General features: G+C 53.5%; 1 protein-coding gene across 3 annotated transcripts in view; it reads right to left on the reverse strand.

Moving 5' to 3' along the window:
* Ubx (ultrabithorax) overlaps positions 1-20,542 on the reverse strand; it is a 165,469-nt gene that overhangs the window by 87,517 nt on the left and 57,410 nt on the right. For 2 of the 3 annotated variants that reach the window (XM_076305926.1, XM_076305925.1), the window contains exon 2: positions 16,527-16,568. The exons of the other annotated variant lie outside the window; for it this stretch is intronic. In XM_076305926.1, the coding sequence (XP_076162041.1) occupies positions 16,527-16,568 (42 nt within the window). The remainder of the gene's footprint in view (positions 1-16,526; positions 16,569-20,542) is intronic. 3 annotated transcript variants of the gene reach the window in all.

The following is a 20,542-nucleotide window of genomic DNA, read 5'->3' on the forward strand; positions in this document are numbered from 1 at the left end:
AGCCGCGGTAAAAACGTCATCGGCGAGTAATGCGTGCGGACAAACGGTTCGATTATGATTACCTTTTCGCCGTAAGTGCATCGTTCCGAGTCACGCGATTCGTCCAACGATTACCAACGGAGAAACGAGGGGCGGAGGTACGCGTCGGAATCTTACACGCCCGCGACACCGGTTCCCGCCGCCATTTATTTATCGCGAGACCATTTTTCCTTCGGATTATTCCTTCGTCGCGGTACTCAACCGCGGTGTCGCGATTATCGCGCGCGGTTTCGCCTTTAACGGCGAAAGCGAAATCGAAGCGGATCGTGCATTTTAATTTGTCCGGTGTTCTCTTTGTCGCGCGAACAACGACGATGGAATACTCGACGAGGCGATTGTTTCGATCGACTCGAAAGCGCCACGAACGAAAAACTCGTCGCCGGCTCCGAATAAAACATCCGACTATTTACATTTTAGGAAACCGGCTAGGGGGACGTATCGCGCAATTAAAATGCTAATCGACCAGCAGGAATCATACGCGTACAGTTTATGCGAGGAGAAAGTTAACGGTCGGACGCAAACGCAAAGTTGCACGTGGGACGGGATTCGAAGTTCCGCGTTTCGTAGGCGTTCGCTTCTTCGTTATTCCACGAAAATAAAGCGGTCCTTCGAACGGATGCTTCGAAACTCGAACTCGACGCGCGAGCGTCGCAACGGTGCACGGGCAACGGGGAAAAAAAAAAGAAAAAAAAAAGAATGGAGGAAAGAGTAAACTCGGAGCACATAACGAACTCGCACATACGCGCAACTCGTGCACGCGCTGGATACTTCTAAACGGTTGGTCGAAACACGGAGCTCGTATGTGCTCTCATAGAAACACGTGTCCGGAAATTTATACTTCTCGGGTTGCGAACCGAAAGAATTCCTTCGCGATAAATATTCGAGGTATCCTCCGTAAGATCGTGGAGCTATTCGATGCATTCGCGATCGCGAGTTACCGCCAGTTTCCATCGTTCGCGAAACAGCGGAATAGAGTATAAATTGGTCGTAACGAGGTGTAGACGAGTATTTTTACCGCGCGTTCTATACCCGGAGGGTTCTCGAGCGTTCCATCCGCGAATGTCTACGGAATTCGAAGCGGATTATCGTAAACGCGGTACAATCCTCGGTAAACGCCCGATACTTTCCTTAACGAGGTACTCGAGTACCCTCCGAGTTCTCGACGCTGCAAAAGCATACTATACTTTCCAACGATTCGATCGTCCGCGTCGAACGAAACCGCGGTACGAGTTTACTCGTTCATCCGTACTTCTTTCCGACCATTGTACGATCACCTCTCCCTGGACCACGCGACGTTCATCGAAAACTATCTCCGGATCGTTCGAAGAAAAAAAAGTGTCCGCCTACGAACACGGCCGACCATAACCCCCCGCTTACGTGTTGCTTTGAGAGTCGAACGTAAACAGAGCCACAGCGTCGTCGACGCTCCACTGGTATCTCGGGTAAAAGTTCCATAGTCGCGTTAATCGTTCCCTCGTCTCGCAACGCGATTCGAAATCGTAAACGGAATATCGTTTGACCAACCGCTTCGAAACACCCTGTACAGGGAAGCGTCACAGGCACACGTGTGTAATCCTAAGATGGCTCCATCGCAGATGCACCTCGCGCTCGTTTCGACGATAAAGGGCACGGGATTGCCGGCTGTTGTTTACGTACCACTGTCTCCGTCCATTCCGCGTAGGCATCGCGGTAGCTGGACGACGATCGTAAAACGTTACCGTGAAAAACCAAGGGAACACGGTTCAACCGAAATCGCGTCCGAGAAAAGCGAACCGCGGCGGCACGGCGGCCATGTTGATCTCTCGCCCCACCCGATTGGTCGCGAGCGCTCGCGAGTGCCCGCGAACACGCACGATCGTGGCGCCGCGCGGCGGCCGTCCCGTACTCGCGCTCGCGCGCTCTCATCGACCGGTTCTCATAGCCGTGCGCCGAGCTCGACTCCCATGTCCCGGCGTGCTCTCGCGCCGCTGGATCTCGCCACCCGTCGCCATATTGGCCGAGCGACGAGTTCGGGACGGGGTCTGCGCAGGTCGGATGCCGCGGAGCCAACCTTCGCCTCGGATACACCCACGTCGCGTATTTCGTCGCTAGATTTTCCATTCGTCGATACGCCGCTATTTTTTATCACGATCGATTCGATCCGGCAGACGCGGCTCCGAGTGCGCGGATCATCGAAGTGATCTACCTTCGGACCGGGAACCAACGTTCCCGGGAGAAAAGACCAGCACGTGGACGGACGGAATCGCGTCGACTCGCGTTTCTAGGTAACGTTCGAGCATGACAGCCGCGCGCGCGTGTGTGTGTGCCAGCGACGTGACCGGAGCATCCCGTACTCGACGTGTCCGCCTTGTACACCGCCTCGACACCGGTAATCGTAACCTACCACGGTGTACAGGGACCTCGACCGATCTTCGCACGGATTCGGTTACGAGGACGAGCGCGAAAGTCTCTCGCCCGAGCTGGATCGACGACACCTCTCCGGACGCATTTTCCTGCGCTCGCGCGTGTCCCTCGTACGAACCTTCCAACCTTTCTGTACCCGTTCCACGTGTCGCACTCGCGCGACTCGAGCCGAATTCCTACGCGGGAAACTGTCTCGCGCTTTCGACGACGTTAGACGCTAGAAAATCGATGATTCGGTGGTGGACGTTGGCGAGAAAATACTCGCGCCGATAGTATCGAATTTACCCAGCCGGCGAATCGTTCCTTTGGGGCGCAACGTTCTTTCGAACATCGTCGTTCATCGATTCTCGCGGAGGGTAGGGTAAAATGCGAATCGAACGTATCTCGATCGTTCCACGTGGCTTTGAGACTTTCGCGACCCGAATACTCGAGCCTCGTGTTCGAAATTTCACCGAGTGCCGAACGACAATTTCGCAATTGTCCCGCACCGAAGGTTTGTAAATTCGATCGCATCGAGCGCGCGAGAGAACGACGACGCAGGGAATCGAAACGGCTCGCTCGGCGGCCATAATGGCATCGATGGAACGAATATCCGATTTTCGTGTCGGTTACGCTCGATCGAAGATCGCGGCTTCGTAATTATGCGTTCGAAGCCGGAGAGACGCCGCGTTAGGCAGACGTCTCGCCACGAACGGTGGTACGCGTGCGTTTTTCGAACGCACATGCACGCAATGCGCGGGTGTGCGCGTCCCACGCCGTTGCGGGCGTGTTTGTGTCTGCGCGGTAAACCGTAAACGTTTACGGAGTGTTTGTAAAAAGTTTGATAAACGAACGATCGCTCGTCGATTCGGAAAAAGCGGCGCGACGAGAGCGCAGATATCGAACGCCGAACCAGCCCCGATAAACGCGCGCTGTGAAATTCAATCGTTGAAATATAATTAGAATTCTTCGCGAATCGATGCAGAGATTTCCGCACGGTGTATTCGAGGGAACGTCTCGAATTGAAACGTACCGACGCAACAAGCGTTTCGCGCCCAGAACCTCACCGTTAACGTGCCTAAACGCGATCCAAATCTCGAGCTCTCGCGCGAGGAGGGAAAACAGAAAAAAAATGAAGCTCTTGCGCGTACACGCAGTGGCCGCGAACGGGCCTGGAATCGTAAATAAATCGTCCGGAAATGATACCGCCGCGCGGAATCTACGCGAGGAGAAAAAACAAGTGGGGCCCGAGCAGCGTCCACATGTTGAAAATAAGTCATCATCTAGAAGCAACTTTTTCCGCGCGGGAGAACCCGAAATAATACAACGCTCGCGTTTGTATTACCGTGACTCGAAAAAAAAAGAAAAGGAAAAAATTCAGGGGGGAAAAAAAAACACAGGAAAAATGCGAGAGTAGGCAGGAGGTCGAAAATAAATCGTTCGAAGTTGGTTAATAACTCGTATCAAAAGTTCGCGAGACGAAACTTTCGCAATTACCCTTCGCGCTTTTACGAAAACGGGGCAAAAATTACTTCCAGCGAACCGATATAACTCTCGATAAGTTCCCGACCGAAATAAGGACCGGCCGATTCGTCTCGCTTTCTCCTCGGGGCTCCGGCGTTTCTACCCCCCGAAAACGTTCTCGAATCGACGAGGCGTATTCTTTCTCTCTCTCTCGCGCACCTCTCCGAGTTTACATCCCCCCGAAAACGCACCGCGGAATTCCAAGGAGGTACTCGGTTTTTCAGCGAGCGCGTCACCGGGATCTACGCAGTACTCGCGCGCTTCCTGATTATCCCACGCCTCGAAGTCCCTATCTCGAAAGATATTCCGCTCGCGGAATTCCCAGAGGCCGTCGGTGCTGCCAGTCACCGATCGCGGGTTTCTTTTCCGCCGCGCGTGCCTATCTACCGCGCGATTACTCCGTCGCCTCAAACTTTGTATCCCCGACGTGATCTCGCCACCCGTGGAATGCCAAGAAGGCTGTCTCCTCGTCTTCGGAAAGCTGCCGTTGCGGCTACGTTCGGCTGCTGCATCGCGAACGAAACCCACCGGATAGTTTCGCGGCGGAGCTAATTTACGCGAAGTCGAGCAATAAACATCGCGTCTCTCGCTAGAGAATACCGGCGAACGTGCAACGCAAACGCGCGACCCTGGAGAACCGAGCGAGAGGGAAAAGCGACAAAGTGCGTTCGTGTGTACGAACGAGAACCATACGCACGTAGGGCGCAACAGTAGCCGTAGCGCCGGTTAATTAGGGTTTAAGTTTATGAGGTGCAGGCGCGCACGCCCCACCCCCGCCTACCCCGTTCCACCGATTCCCTTCGCCTCCCCCGGCCACGGCGGCCGACAACGCCGCTCCCTGCCCCACCGCGGCCTCTCCACCCTTTCGTTCGACGCTTCTCCCTCGCTCTTTCTCATCCTCGACCGACGCTGATACTTTCTCTCTCCTGCTTCCTCTCCCTCTCCCTCTCCGCTACACCCCCGCGTAACCCATCCCCCTGCGCGCGATTCACCAAACCACCACCACCACCACCACCGCCACCGTCACCACCACCACCAACGGCGGCAACATCGTCCTTTGCATTCTACGCGCATACATATGCTTACACGGCAGGGATTAATATGTGCGTGTGCACACGAGGATATCAAACTTCACACGCGAGAGCAATAACAAATGTTGGACGTTCACAGCTTCACAGGTTTATCGCCGTTACCGCCGATTTACGCGCGGCCGTGATAAAAAAAAGAGAAAGAGAGAGAGAGACAGGGAAAGAGAGGATCGGGGATAACGGCTCGGCTACCGAAAGGACGGTGATTACCGTCGCCTAAATGAAAAACCCGATACATTATTGGCTTTTCACCGGGAACCGCCGAGAACCCCGCTATCTCATATTTGCTCCGGAGGATTCCCGTTCGACGCGATTTCTTTTTTCAAGATGCTCGTCAACCCTTTTTCACCAGCGTTCACGAGTCGTTTGGAGCAGCACGCGCGATTTCGCCTGCGTCCCGCGGGCTCTCGGAAGATCCGCGCGTCGTGGGTTCGCCTCGTTGGGAAAACGTCGCCAACCAGCGATAATTATCGGAGCGAGGTCGTTGTCGTCTAGTTCGAACCTTGGTGGAAAACGTCTCTAGGGATCGGGTGCACGCGGATCCGTGGTCGAAACGACACGTACGAATCCACGGGTCCAAGTTTCGTCGAGTAGCGTCTGCTCGTCTTACGACGAACGAAACGCTGACGGGAATTTCGCTTGGAGTTTCATAGGTGATTCGCGGGGATCGATCGAAGAACACGCGAAAGCGACGTCGAACACCGTTTCTCGAAAGAAATCAACGACAAGAGTCGCGATATCGTCGAACACCGTTTCCCGAAAGAAATCGACGACAAGAGTCGCGATATCGTAACGATACGCGTTCTCGATTCTTTCTCTCGGCTCGGTTTCCCCTCCGCGGCGACGTCCATCGTCCAACGACAGATCCATTAGAGTCGTTGATAGCCACGCCGCGGAGCTCGAAATAATAGCGTTTTAGGAAAGGTCCTAAAACCGAGCTATCCTCGGGCTTCGGCTTTCCTCGCATTTTTGTATCGTTCCCGAGCGAGACGCTCTCGAGGCGATCCCTCCCCTTTATTACATAATTCAAAGCGTCCGTTTGTTACCCCATTGTCCGACGCTCGATAATAATTCTCCGCGTTATTTTATGCTATGTTTTGCCAGTTCGAGCACGTTGCGTTACGGTCGTGCGGCAACGCGAATCCGGGAACGATGTGCAAAATCCTTTGTGCAAGAAACCAGTCCCGCTATCGGGACAAAGTTACCGCTCCGGGGAACTAATGACTGCGCGATCTAACCTTAAACCGAGACCACGGGTATCTCGGTGTCGTCGCGCGTTACGGATATAAGCGATCGGTAATCCCGTTATTAACGAGGTTCGTTCGACGCTTAAGAGGACCTTGATTCCTCGTGTTCGCGAGGCGACAACGGAGGTATCGCGTCGAATCGCGATGTTTCGGTGATCGGTGCTACGAGCGGTCCGCGATGAAAATTCATGTCGTTCTCCGGTCTCCGTTGATACCTGCACGCACACCGTCCACGCGCGCATTATGACGATAAAATTACCATAAATACATTTTCAGACTACTTAGGCTTCCGATGCCACGTATCGCGGGTTCTCGATCGTATCGTTCACTCGCCGCCACCATCGGGCTCGATCCAGGAAGACCACGGCCACCACAATGGCCGCCACGACGTCGAGCCTTTTTTTTCGATATTTCTCGCGCGCGGACGATATCATCTCGCGCGTCCCGGCTCCCTTGAGATATTAGAACCGTAACGTCCATGAACCTTACCCGACGTTAATTACGTCTACTTGTGTACTCGTAATCCGAAAAGATCTTGCCCCCGAGTTGGCCCGGAACGGTGTAACTCGAGAAGCGATGCGAATATACAAGCGCGCGTTGTCTTAACGACTTTGGCACGAAACAACCTCGAAGAGGTCGCGCGTACGCACGCGCCGTGGCTAGGATTCGTCGGTGACGTCGACGTCGGGAACGATCGTCGCCCTTCGACGTCTACCGATCGACGTTGTCGTCCTCGAACGAGCTTTGTACTTTGTCGTTGCGGTATCGTTGCGCGCGCAAGCTGGCAGATTTTGATAATTTTTTCGATGGAAATCACGAAATTGAAAAAAAATTGCAAACACATGTTCGCCATTTTGTCGAGAACACCGACCGATGGCCCGTTCGACGTTCGATGCACAGCCTTCTCTCGCTCTTTCGTCCATCTTTATTCGCGCGATATCGTTTCAGTTACGGTGGATAAAGCTTTTCCAGCGAACGATCGAGAAAAGCGATACTTTCGATCGCAGGATCGCGTGTGCCGCGGTGTCTAGGACTCGCCATTTTGCGAACGACACCTACGAGAACCGACTCTGACGCGAACCGGACTCGTATAGCTTTCTCTCGTTGGACGTCCATCTTTGGATCGCGTAACGTCGTTCCCGTGGCGAGGCGGTTGGGTCTCGAAGGGTTCCCGGTCGAAAATTGCACGGTCCCGCGACGCCCAGGTAGAAATTGAGTCCTCGAAGGATCGCGTGTCGAGTCGCGCGGCTATTCTCTATCGTTTATCCGGACCGTGTCCCGGGCAGAAGGTGTCGTCAACAGCTCATAAAATCGGATCGGAGTGGATGCGGGCGCCATCAATCTCGTTCAGTCTGGAAAAGGGGATTCGGCGTGCTCGCGTGCTACGAACCGACGATATCAGCCGGAAATCTCCTGTCGCAGGTTGGTCTCGCGCGAAACGTTGCATCGCGTGTTGCCATGCTACTGCGGTCGGACAAAAACCAACCAGAGATAAGGCCGCCTCTTGGAAGAAGGGCTGAATCGGGTCGGGGGAAAGGGGACGGGGGAGGGTCCGTCCGCGTGATACGGCCGGGTTTCGAATGCACCGCACCGCACCGCACCGCACCGCACCGCACCGGTGCAAACGAGTCCGCCACTCGACGAAACTCCGGGCGTTCCCTCTTTCGTGATCTCCCGCGATATTCTTCGGCTCGAGCGCTTCCACGTTGCACACGTTTATGCAGATCCGCGCGCACGGCCGTGGCCGGTCGAGAGACCGACCGGCCGACCAGAGGTGTGCGCAAAAACTCGCGTGGGAATGCAGAAATGCAGTTCCTTCTTCGCTCGCGGCGAGGAGGTCTCTTCGCGAGTCGTTGTTGCTGTTACATCGGATAAGACCCGCCGCGCCGAAAAACCGGGAATCGTTAACGAGTTCAAGTGCGCACGTTGGAGTACGTCGAGCTAATTGCGCACCGGGCTCACCTTCTCTAACCGCCCTTGTACCTGCTACCTTTTTATCGATGCGACGAAACTCGCGTGTCTCGGCTTCTCGATAATGCGGAGCTTTTTGTACCTCGCCCGGATGTTGCGCCGATATTTATCCTACGGAAGACGGGAACGTTACTTACGTACATGTCCCTCGTTAGGGGGGCACGCTTCGACGAGACTCGATTTTTCAAAGTTCCCAATTTCACCGACTTTGTCCCTCTACGATCGTCCGCGATCCAGAATCGACGTAACGTCGTTCCAGCGAACGAAAGTCTTCTTTTTCGGAGACTCGCTCTCTTCGATACTTTACTCGTTCGTTCACTTCGTAACTTTTATCAACACCTTGCGCACCAATCGAAATCGTTCCGTGAAATTAACGAGCGCGATCTGCTTCGTTCTCCAAAGATCGTCGTCCTTCAGTCGTCCCGTCCGTGTTGTTTTCAATCGACCGTTAACGACCGAGTCGGTTCTTCCGAATAGGTGACACGCGCGGAGGTTCGATAACAAACGCAGCTGCGCTCAATTTTGTACTCCACTTGAAAATCCAATAACAGATCGAAGATAACGTTCGCGAAGCTCCAAGGACGCGACTTCTTCGAAAGGAACGCGGCGAGTGGTTTCGATCGCATCTTCACCCGAAATGGTTGTAAAAGTTCACGTGTTTCAATCATCCTCGAACGCTCCGACACGAAACGAGCAACACGGTTTTCGCGCGACGATGACACCGTTCGCGATTTGCGAACGATTTCGCGGGAAAAAATGGAACGATATTCGTTTTTCCCGTTGTCACGATCTTTACTCGATACCTGAACAAATATACGGGAGCGCGCACCGCCGGTGACTTCACTTATTATTACGTATCTGGCGCGGGGTACAGGGGCGAGGGCGGATGGTATATACGTATCAGGGGGGTGGTACGTAATATATATCTAACTGCACGGCGCCGCGTAATTAAATCATGCCGACGGTTTTGCAATTAAACTCGATTATTTGCTCGTCGCTAGCCGCCCCGCACCGGCCTCGATTTAACTCTTTCGAGCCCCGCGCGCCCACCCTACGGCACCCTTTTGCGCACCCATTCGTCCGATGCAATATCCTTCCACTTGATTCTGCCGGGCCAGCGAGCGTCTCCTCGCTTATTTCGAAACGCATTCCTGGAGGACGTTTAATCGGTGACGAAATTCAATTAACATTTAACCGGGGGAAACACCGAAGAAACGAACCAACGTTGTTCGTTTGGATGTTGATCCCGTCGTCGTCAGTCGATCGGTACGTGTGCTTTGAATTTTTTCAGTAAAATTTCACGGACTTTTTCCTATTTTTTTTCGATCGAGCGTCGGCTTTTACCGGTACCCTTTCGAATTACAAAGTAATTCCTCGTTCGGTCGTTTACGGGGTTACGAATGGATTCTTTCGCAGGGCGCGGAAACGATGAAATTACCACGGAATATTTTGGAAAGTTGCGCGTTGTCCGGCTCGGATCCCTCGTGGAAAAAAGTCGAAAATATTCGGTCTAAGGTTGACGGCGAATCTGCATTGTAGAAGAAGGTTAAGGTGCAGCAGGTAGTTCCGGTCCTCTCCTGGTTTATACGATGTGGTTGTTACGGGCAATAAAACGGCACCACCGTGACCATGCTTAAATATCTGTGTACACGGGGAAATTTAAGGACCGTTTTCGTACTTTTCCGCGTGCCCGCGACGAACACGGTCCTCGCGGGCGGAAAACGACCGTCGTGAATCAACGGGAATCAATCGATTCGATGAACGAACGAAAGAGAAAAAAAAAAAAATAAAGAACACGATGATAAATCAAAGCGATAAGGAGAAACGTATTCATGAGGTAATCGTCGATTCGAACCGAGAAGGTATTTTCGAAATTAAGGCGATAAATATTCGAACGTTATCTCGCCACAAAATGAGGTTTTTATCTCGAGGACGACGCTTCTTGCCGTGCCGTCGTTCGAAATTTAGAAAGCGCCCGGCGCGGCGAGCGGTAAAAAGATCCTATCCGAATAGTAGGAAAACCTGCGGACCACCGTGCCGCGTCCCAAAACTTTCACCGAACGAAAAGCGTCGCCTGCTTTTTTGCCCCCTTTAAAAATAACAAAGTACTCGGGGCCCCAATTCGGGGGAGACCAGGGGACGACTTTCGCCGAGGAAAGTCAGTTTCTCCGCTTTTTACAACTCACCCCCTCTCGGTGTACCCACCCCGAAAGGTGCACGCTCGAGCCGCTTTTTCGGGGCAATAAAAAAGTAAAAGTCTCGGTCTTTTGTAGTCGGGCGCGCGACGACGCCGAACATCCTTCGACGGTCGAGGAAAAACGGGAATCCCCGTTGCTTCGAGCGAAATCGTCGAACAACGAATCGAAATTTTCTCCTCGAACCATCGAGCTCGCGCTCGCCAATGGAAACGCTCGTAAAAAGTGTTTCCATCGAGCTTGTGCGCTCTGCTCTTCGCGCGATGCGTTCCCCCGTAATTTACGTCCGATCGGGATGAAAGGCTGGCGTATTTTACGGATAATTATAAAACGCGATTTACGCCTCGAAATCGATAGAAATTTTTTCGCGTGCGCCGCGCGGCTCGCTATCGGCGAGATAAATTTATAGGGACGGCCGAAGTAATTTTCCCATTAATTTCGTTTTCACGCTGAACGGTGATACACAATTATCGAGGAGAACGATCGACTACGGTGTGACGCAAAAAATAAATTGCTTCCGCGCATCTTCCCACAGTACCGGATAATATCTCGAATCGTGGATCGTCCAGGATCTTGTTTCGTTTCGGTTGCACCCTACGCCGAATTTCCCGGGTTTTGTTCGGGTTGCGCGTTTCCGTCTCGCTCTGCATCGTGTAATAGGGAGAGCAAAACGGAGGATGCGACAATATCCGGCGCGCCGGCGTCCGACAACTGATAACGCCAAGGGATGTTTATGCACGTGTTCATAATATGTTTCGAGTTATGCTCAACCCTTTCGAAGCATCGAAGCATCGAAGCTACCGCGAAACAACTTGGAATTAGAGGGACGTGAAATCGTTGGAAACGCAGAGTCCGCGTTTTCGAGTAGAAAATACACGTCAGCGTCGTCGAACCGTTCGAAATTTTCGTTACGACGGTTATCACGAGCAATTTCCGATCCCGCGAAGACGGAACCGAAGTTGTAAAATTTACAAACCGGTCGATCCGACGAGAAAGGGTTACCACTGCGAGAAAAAGTGGACGAATTTGAACAGAGGCTCGGGATTTCTAATTTATCCGAGGTGGAAAGTGCCAAACGAGTTTAAACAACGTAACGCACGATCTTCGTTGAAGCTCAAAATTACGCGTCCGAAACGTCGATTATTGCGATTTACTTACCGGTTCTTTTAAACGGCTCGATAAAAAATACCGAACCAACATTCCCGAACGGTAAACTACCGAACGCAATTAAGAATTCTCGACGTTTCGAATCGGTCGAACGCTCGTGAAATATCGACGATTCGCGCGAAAGTCGCGTCGAAAACTCGCGTTCGAAGAACAGAGGCTACCTCCGCGGCGAGTGTTCCGTGGTTAAAGAGAATAAAAAAAAAAAGAAGAAACAAAAAATCGAATTGGAAGATACACCGGGTTCAGAGCAGGGATTTAGAGTCTCGTCGATTCAAGGCAACGCGAAAGAAATATTGGAAACGTACGAGCGAAATTAGTTAGCCAGGTCGAAGCGTCGGTTGACGCGAAACTACGGCGATAATTCGCGGCAAATTTTATCGATGCCGAATGAATAAACCTATAAAAAGGGAAGTGCTTTCCCCGGCAGCTCAATGGCTTTCGTATCTATATGTAAATAAAGTAGAGAACAAGCGAGACAGAGAGAAAGGTGGCGGGGGTTGGGTGCGGGGAAAAGAAGAGGCGGCCATTTCTCTCCATGGGAGCCGGTGTAATTTACGCGAGGACCGAAGATAGCGAAGGGACTTAATTCACGTTCCGCTCGGCGAAAAAATAGGATGGAACCACTACTACGAGACGGAACCAGCTCATTCGCTGCTCTTAATTCTCGTTGCAACGGGAACGCGCCGCCCTTATCCATGGCCAATTACCTAAGCTTATTAACTATTCCGGATAAACGAATCTCCCTCTCTCTCTCTGTTCCGTTCCTCTCCCGTTGCGCTCTGTCTCGCGAAATACGAAAATTCTCGCGCGAGCTAGAAAACGGTTCTTCCCCGAACCGTGAACGAGCCGCGAATAAAATAAAAATGCCGTAACGCGACATTCTCCCCGAGACGAAACGAGCGGGCACAATAGACACATTCCCGTGTGCCAGGTCAGCCCGTGACATTCCGCGAGCAATTATTCCCGATAGAAAAGAATTACTCGCTCGCACGGACACACGGGCATACGTTGGAAGAGAGCTCGAGTTTCCCCCGGCGTCTCGGGGGGCCGTAACACACCTCCGTCGGGTGAAATAATAGTTCAGCCTGGATGCCACACCCAGTATTGTGTGTACACTCGTACTTATAGCTCCCCGCGCGCGTCGCCTTATGCGCTTGCTTTGGCATTTTACGTAGGTATACGTATCGATGATATACACGTTCTATCTCGGACACACGCGACACACGAACGCCCCTGGCTGCGCAAGTGTAGAAACGTGTACGCACACAGGGGGTACAAAGACAAACACGTAGCCGTGGAGGACCCGTGGCTGGGTCTCCAAGATAGCGAGATACGAACGGTCGAGAGAAAGAGACCGTCGGGAGACCCGGAGAGCCAACGGGCGCGACCGAGACGCCCGGACAAAGAAAAGAGAAAGTGAGAGCGAGACCGAGAGGGACGAAGCGGGGGTTGGTTTGGAAGAATGGTGGGGTCGTGGAAGAACGAAAAGGGGGTTGCACGGGATGATGGCGGTGGTTCCTCCGTTCGTTCGTTCGTTCGTTCGTTCGCTCGCTCGCTCGCTCGCTCGTTCGCGTTCGCTTCTCCGCGTCCCTGCAGACGTCCCGGCCGCTGATCTACGATTCCCTCGCGCATAGCGGGCCGCATAACTCTCGTCTTATACCTCTCGGTGAGATCCGGACGATGATATTGCTTATCCGCGTGTTCGAACCGCCGCGCGATCTCCGCCCGAAATTCCCCTCCCGTCTCGAAAACAAAGAGGGGTGGCGAGCACGTCGGAGGACAGGAAAGATCGCTCTCGCGCCACTCGGGGTGGCAAATCCGCCCGCTCGTTCCACCGGGATAAAATATTCCCCGGGAATTTCAAATAGGATAACGTTACGGTCAATTTATAGTTAATAAATTTGCGAGGGGCACGCCACCGTGGATGGATTTTTCTCGAGAGGGTGCATAAAGTTCGCGGCCATTTATCCCGGGACACGCCTTCGGTGTACGATCGCGGAAAAAAAAAGAAATATATATATCGATAAGGCGTAATCGAATGTACCGGAGGGTGGTGTAGGTGGAAAATCGTCGGGAGAGGTTTCAAGGAGTAGACGTTACGCGCGTCGAGCATCGCCGCGGACACGGACAACCACCCTAGTTTCCATCGTTGCTTTCTACGAAATTCGACGAATCTCGTTGCGCGATGACGCAAGAGCCAGTGCATCACGGATGACGATAACGATGGTCGGTTGTCGGGAGCAGCGGTATCGCGTTGAAACTATTTCGATCAAACGCATCCGGTTTAACCTGTTAGCTGGCTCGTTTCTCAATCGGAAACGCCCGCCTCTCTCTCTAACCGCGATCAAAAATATACAAACGCGAGTCGACTCGTACGCGGTGAACGCGAACGGGGTGTTTTTTCTCTCGAGGAATTAACGACGCGATTAAAAACCGAGTCGGCTCTTATCTTTGGACGAAGAACGGCCCGGTGGTTCGATTTTACGACGAACACCGATTCGTCGAACGTTTCAAAGGAGTACGGAAAAAAAACGTAACTTCCCGCGGATCGATCCGACACGGACGCGAATTCGATACGATCGCGCGACGATTAACGCGAACCGTCTCGCGAGGGAATAGTCGCGAATAGTCGCGTAAATTCCATTATGACCCTCCGGCGCTGTCCGAAACACGTTATTACCGAACAACGTTGTCTCTGGCCGGAAGCCTCGAAAAGAATGGAACGAGAGAGAGAGAAACGTTCCTTCTCGAGGAGGAGACGAGCGAGGAGCAGAAGGAGGAGAAGGAGGAGGACGAGGATAGCGTCCGCCCCTTTCCTTGCGCGGGTTTTCAGCTCGTGCAAGCGGTTAACGCAGCCATTTCACGCCTCGGGAAGCATCCAGTTTCCTCATCCGAATTCTAACCGAATTCACGGAAACCACTCCACAGACAAGGTACGAGGATTTCTATTTAGCAGAGAGCGGAAGATGGCGGAGACAATCGAGACGGGGATTTCGGGGAGGAATTTCTCTCTCGCCGGTGCGAATTAATCCGTTCGTTCTTACGATCGCCACGCGAACTCTTACGGATCCTGTTACCGTAACAACGCGACACGCGATTCTTTCGTTTCTTCGCTCTGCGAAGTACTCTTATCGAAGTATTCCTGGTCCCACCGGTTCGTTACGGGTAATATTCCTTCGTTGCTGAAATGTTTCATCGGGGCGTTTCTCGAGCAGAATTTTACCACGGGGAACGAAACCTTCGAAACGAATCCGTACGCGAAGCACACGGATCCTCGAGTGTTACCGAATCGTGGTAACTTTCGAACGATTTCCGCGAGATGCGCGAAACCGGCGCGAGCTTCGAGTTTCGTTCGCTCGACGGACAACGCCGACAAAGACTCGAAACGATTCGCGAACGGATAAGCCGGATATCGAGACGCTTCCATCGTGCGGACCATCGACCCGAATAACCCTCCGTCGATGGGATCTTCCCACCCTTCCGGCCGTTCGATCCTTCGTCGTTCCTCGACGGCGAGCGCTCGAACGAGGCTCGATCCTCGAAACTCCTGCGAATCTACGATCGAAACGACCAACCCGTCGAGCGTGAAACAGTCGCGGGATCCTTTCTCCGCGCCCAAGGAGCAAAATTCCGCAACGTCCAACGATCGCGGGAATTCACCTATACCAATCGATCGCGTACCTTTCGTCTCGATATCGACGCTGCCTAGATCCGTTCCACGGAGAATCTCCATAGAGAATTCGACTTACGATGGATGCGCGAAATCGTTCGCGACGTTGAATTTTTACGGGGGCAGAGGGCCGTCGTGTCAGGTTTACCTCGTAAATCCGGTCCGCGCGACCCTTTCCGCGTTTTTCGCGGCGGAACGGCCTAAAGTGAGTATCGATCGGAAAGTCTGAGGGAATTACGGTCCATGAGCGATTCTCCATTGCCTATACCAAGTGGTTATATCTGCCATACGTCGTGTGCCATAGGAAAGGGGCGGCAACCGCAGCAGCACGACTGTCCTTCCTCTCGCCCTCCGTCGCCATAGTCCGTAGTCGGCTACCCCAATTTCACCCCCGAGAGCCAATATTTATCGATCACCCTCGAAGGCATCGTTCTGTATTCTCTTCGGTTCCCTCTCGCCTCCTCTCCCCGGTTTTCTCTCCCTCTCTCTATCCTTCTCTCTCTCTCTCTCTCTATCGCTCCCCTTCTCCGAGACGAGATCCCGCTACACGTTCTCCCGTGGCGAACCTGCTTCTTCGACATTTTTTTTCCACTCGTCTCTCATTCGAGAGAGGAAGAGAGAGAGAGAAAAAAAGAGAAACAGACGCTCTCCCGTCGCGACGTCGAGAGACGCCCGCAGCTGTTCCTCGCGATCCTTCTCCCCCGCGGTGGAAAGAGTTCGTCACCGAGGTGAGCTCCGAGCGGATCGGGGAGAGAGATGAAAATTCACCCCGCGAGTCTTTATTCTTGGAAACTCGACCGCCTCCCGTGTCGCGGGAGAACGCGGTGGGACCGGACCGAATTCGAGGAAATTCGAGGGCCAACCTCCTCCTACTCTCCTCCTCCTCCTCCTCCTCCTTCTCCTCTCCCCCGTTCCCCGGTAGCATCTGCGCGAGCACGCCTCGCCCCGCATAAATCTAACGGTGACGCGCGAGCGATCCGAATTCGACGCGAAACTTTGGAAATTCTGTCCGAAGCACCCTCGGGTTTTCCTCGTCGACGCGCGGATAGAAGCGCGCTTCATCGACTCGAGTCCCCGGCGCGTACTCCCAATAACGATTCCTCGTATCGGTCGAGCCGAACGTCGGAACGTTTCGTCGCGATCGTTCCACGAATCATCCCCCGCGACTCGACCGGCGCTGGAAACCTCGAGTTTACGAAGCGTTCGCGGTGCCTTAATCAAGTTTTAAGGAAGCACAACTCACCTTGCAACCATGTCCAATGCGGCTTAGCAATATCTTCCTTACCTGTGACAGAGAAAAGTCTGCATGTAGAGAGTCAGTGGTTTTCTCGCTCGCGGGGTGAACGGTTACGGATTACGATCGAGCCGAGTGAATCTCTCGCGTACGCGAATCAGGCGTTCGATGGATCGGCAATTTTCCAAGAAGACTCTCGCGGGAAGCTTGGAACGGGACGCTCGGGGAAAAGATGGAAAACTTTTCTTCGATCGTAGCGGTCAGGGTGACGTGCCAAAGGGAGCTGGCCAGTTTAAAGAAACCGCGATTGGATCACGATTATTGAAAACCGTGACGCAATTTTCGTGCGTTCTCGCGTCATTTCGTTGCAGCGTCTTTCGTCGAAAAGTGGAGCACCGAACCCTTTTCGTTCCGGTGACGTTTCGCTCCCCGAGCCGCCGAGTCGACGTAGCACGCGGAAACGGGGCGAGCGAACCGTTGGCAGGACATCCGTCACGGCGCGCGAGCCACGGAATTATCCAGATACTTCCCCGGTAGCGGTCATCGACCACGAGTAGCCGATCGCTCGGTAAAATTCGACCCGACTCGACCGTTTACGCGCAGGCGCGAACGGTCGACTTCTCGACCGTGAACAGAGTTCGTAACAAAAGAGGAGGTGACAACGCGTACGTATCGCGCAATAAGAGGCGTCGATGTACGAATTACGCCCGGCGAGAAATCGATCATCGAGCGCGCGAAACACCGTAAATCGTGGAAACGCTTGAGCAGCTCCCGGGCGCGTATAATGCCGGGAGTTCGCCCCGCCGATCGATCGGAACATTTTAAAACCGAGCCAATGAGAACAACTCGGCCGCCGGCCCGTCATAAATGAAGCCATAAATCGTACTTAGTCGTTCGACGCTGCGCGACGATATTTTCGGCGATTCGACAACACAATTTTCTATCGGATAGTTCAATTTCTAGATCGCGGATTCATATTTAAAAATATCCGCGCCAATCGGACGGGATTAAACAATTAACGATCCCCCGTGCCCCTTCGCGCCCCCGTTTCGTCTACCGTTCGACGATCTCCTCCGCCGGCCCCTCACCGCCCTTGTTTTTCATTTCGCTGGCAATTCCGCGCGCGTGATGAAACGTCGATCGATGAGCTACTGAATGCATTTTGTACGCGCGCACGGCTATCGACCGTCCCGGATTGTGTTCGTTAATATTCTATTAGACGTCGACAAATGCGTTCCGTGTTTCAACGACGGTCGGCGTTTAATCTCCTTGCCTCGTTATACGTTCGATCTGTCGTCGAGCGAAAATGACGTTCCACGGCACGGATTCGCACCGCTCGAATACCGAAAGTGCTTCGCTCGAGCCTCGTATTTTCCAAGAGGGTGAGGAACGATGCGGAAACCACGTACGCGAGAAACGGGGACTCGAACGGATGCGGTCGGATCGACGGAGACCCGAGTCGCGAAAGCTTTCGCAATTTTTCTGCGAAAGAATCTCGTCCTCTGGAAAGAAGAATTCGCGTAACTCGAAGAGAGGCGACTTTTGCGCTCGCGAGACGTCGAACGTCAATTGTGGACGGGAAGCGAAAGAAATTGGCTCGACGAGGACTCGAGTCGCGAAAGCTTTCGTAATTTTTGTACAAAGAAGACGGTGGAAGCAATTGGCTCGACGGGAATTCGAAACGGGAAAGCTTTGGTAATTTTTCTAGGAAAAATCTCGCGAGAAACGAGAATTCGCGCAAATCGAAACGAAGCGACTTTTGCACCCGCGAAGCAGCGAATTCGCTCTGGAGGCGTCGAACGCCGGTCGCGGACGTTGAACGAAACCATTTGGCTCGCGGAGAATTGTATGCGCGAAAACGATGCAAAAATCTCGAACGACGACTCGCTCGACTCCTACACGAGCCGAGAGCTGCTACGAGCGCGCTCGCGAGGCCGGTCGCAAAATCCGAACGAGAGCATTCGGATCGGCGGTGTTCGCCGGAAGGACGGGCGTAACGCGAGGAGGACAAGGTCTAATAGGGTTCGCGTCTGCGAACGGTCTGTAACATCGATCGGTCGATCGGGGCGTTCGTAAATCGCATCCGGCGCGGTTAATGCTCGCGATCATCAGCGAAAAGGATTAACTTAATTGCTCGAAATGGGAAATTTCAATCGTCGAACGACTCGGTTCCAGGACGCGGCAATTATGCGCGCGCCGCACCGCGCCGCTTGTAACTCACCGCAATAACAGAATAGTATAATCAATTTCAGCCCCGGGTGCCTCGAATTACGGTGTTTCAGTTACATCGATCATTAACTCGTTTATCGCGCAACCGGTCTAGTTAGTCACGATCGTAAAGCGACCTATTGAAAGTATAATGCAACCGTATGAAAAGGGGGGGAGTGGGAGGTGGCGAGGGGTTTAGGTAGCCGACGCATTAACCAGACAGAGCCGTTTACACGTATCGCGGGCTACGAACGTACCGACCGGTGTAATCTAGCATCTACGAACAACTTCTTTCCTGCCTGGCCGCTCTCTGTCATCCATATTCTAGTTATTTGCGCACGTGCACGGCCGCCAGCTCTGTTTATGCGTCTGTGGCGAGCCAGCGAGCCAGCGAGCGAGCGGTTGCTCGCCCGCGCGCGGTCAAACGCGCGATGGTTACCTACTTAAGTCAGATATTATCGGCAGAGGAGGCAATTCGATCGCGTGTACCGAAGCATGGTGCAGCGCTGATATAGAACTACTAAACAGGTCGTAGATCAGCTCGGTTAGTTATAACGATGCCTACGCCGCCCGTGGTACCCACCCTACCTCCCTCCTGAACCCCTTCGACGCTGAACCAATTCCCACCGGTGTTCTGGATCATTTGGCGGCCCGCGGCCGTGAGATGCGCGCATGCACCGGCAACGAACCGCTATCGCGATCCAGTAATTCGTCCGTAATTCGATCGAGTCTATGGACTTTCGAGCCGGGGTGGGGAGACGAAAAAAATAATGCAACAACGACGATCGTTCCACGAGCGATTTTTAACCTCGAATCGACCGGATACCGTGACATTCGAGACGCTTCTCGGGGATCGCGTTCACGATCCGTATGCCATCGACGACGGAGCTTCGAGCGTTCGATCCGTCGGCCCCCTCTTTGTGGAAAATTTTTTCTCTCGATCTCCGCGATCAGCTTCCGTACTCGGCGCGGATCTCGCGCGAAGCGGATCCGGTTGTAAATCAAGAACGAAATCTCATATTCCCGGCCGAAGGCCGTTCGAGCGTCGTTCGTTCCTTCGTTGGTGGAGATCGCGGGCTCCGGAACGATGAATTGATAATTCAAGGGGGGAACGACGTTATTGGTTCCCGGCGGAGTGACCGGCGTCGGCGAAAATCTGCAGACCCCGGTGACTTACGACACATTGCCGGTGACTGGTTATTAGATTATTGGTCGTATCGACAGCTCGTGCGTTGGCTGCCGATATAGGGTGGAGAAGGCGGGCGAGGGTGGGTTCGGTGGTCCGAGGATGGCGATGGTGCGTCGCGTTGGTCGTGGCTCGAGCACGGACCGCGTACAAATATAGACGGGTCCGTGGTGGACACGAGGAGGGGGAGGGGGGTTACAGGGGCGGCCAGAGGGGCGGGGGCCAGCGGCGGTGGGACAAAATGGGGAGACCGTGATAACGATAACGTACGATCGGCATTAGCTGGCGGCTTGCTGCGGCTGATGGATGCGCTAATTATCAGCAAGCAGGAGTTACAGTGTTTCGCGTACCCGTCCGTACGCGCGATGACTATGCGTTTCCGATAGAGACCATCGTGAAAAAACAGATTACGCGGCGGCTGCGGCGGTACGGACCGGGGCTAGCCGAGGGATCCACGGGGGGAGAGAGAGCAAGAGAGAGAGAGAGAAAGAGGGGAAAAAAAAAAACGTAACAACAACGGAAAATCCGGAATCGCGGCGAGCATTTTCGTTTCGAAATTCGAACGATCCCATTTGGAGCCGGCGCCGCTGTTTTCGCGCGTTCCATCGACGCCGACCAAATCCCGAGGCTA

The sequence above is a fragment of the Ptiloglossa arizonensis genome, chromosome 3 (genome assembly GCF_051014685.1).
Source record: "Ptiloglossa arizonensis isolate GNS036 chromosome 3, iyPtiAriz1_principal, whole genome shotgun sequence".
Classification (NCBI taxonomy): Eukaryota; Metazoa; Arthropoda; class Insecta; order Hymenoptera; family Colletidae; genus Ptiloglossa; species Ptiloglossa arizonensis.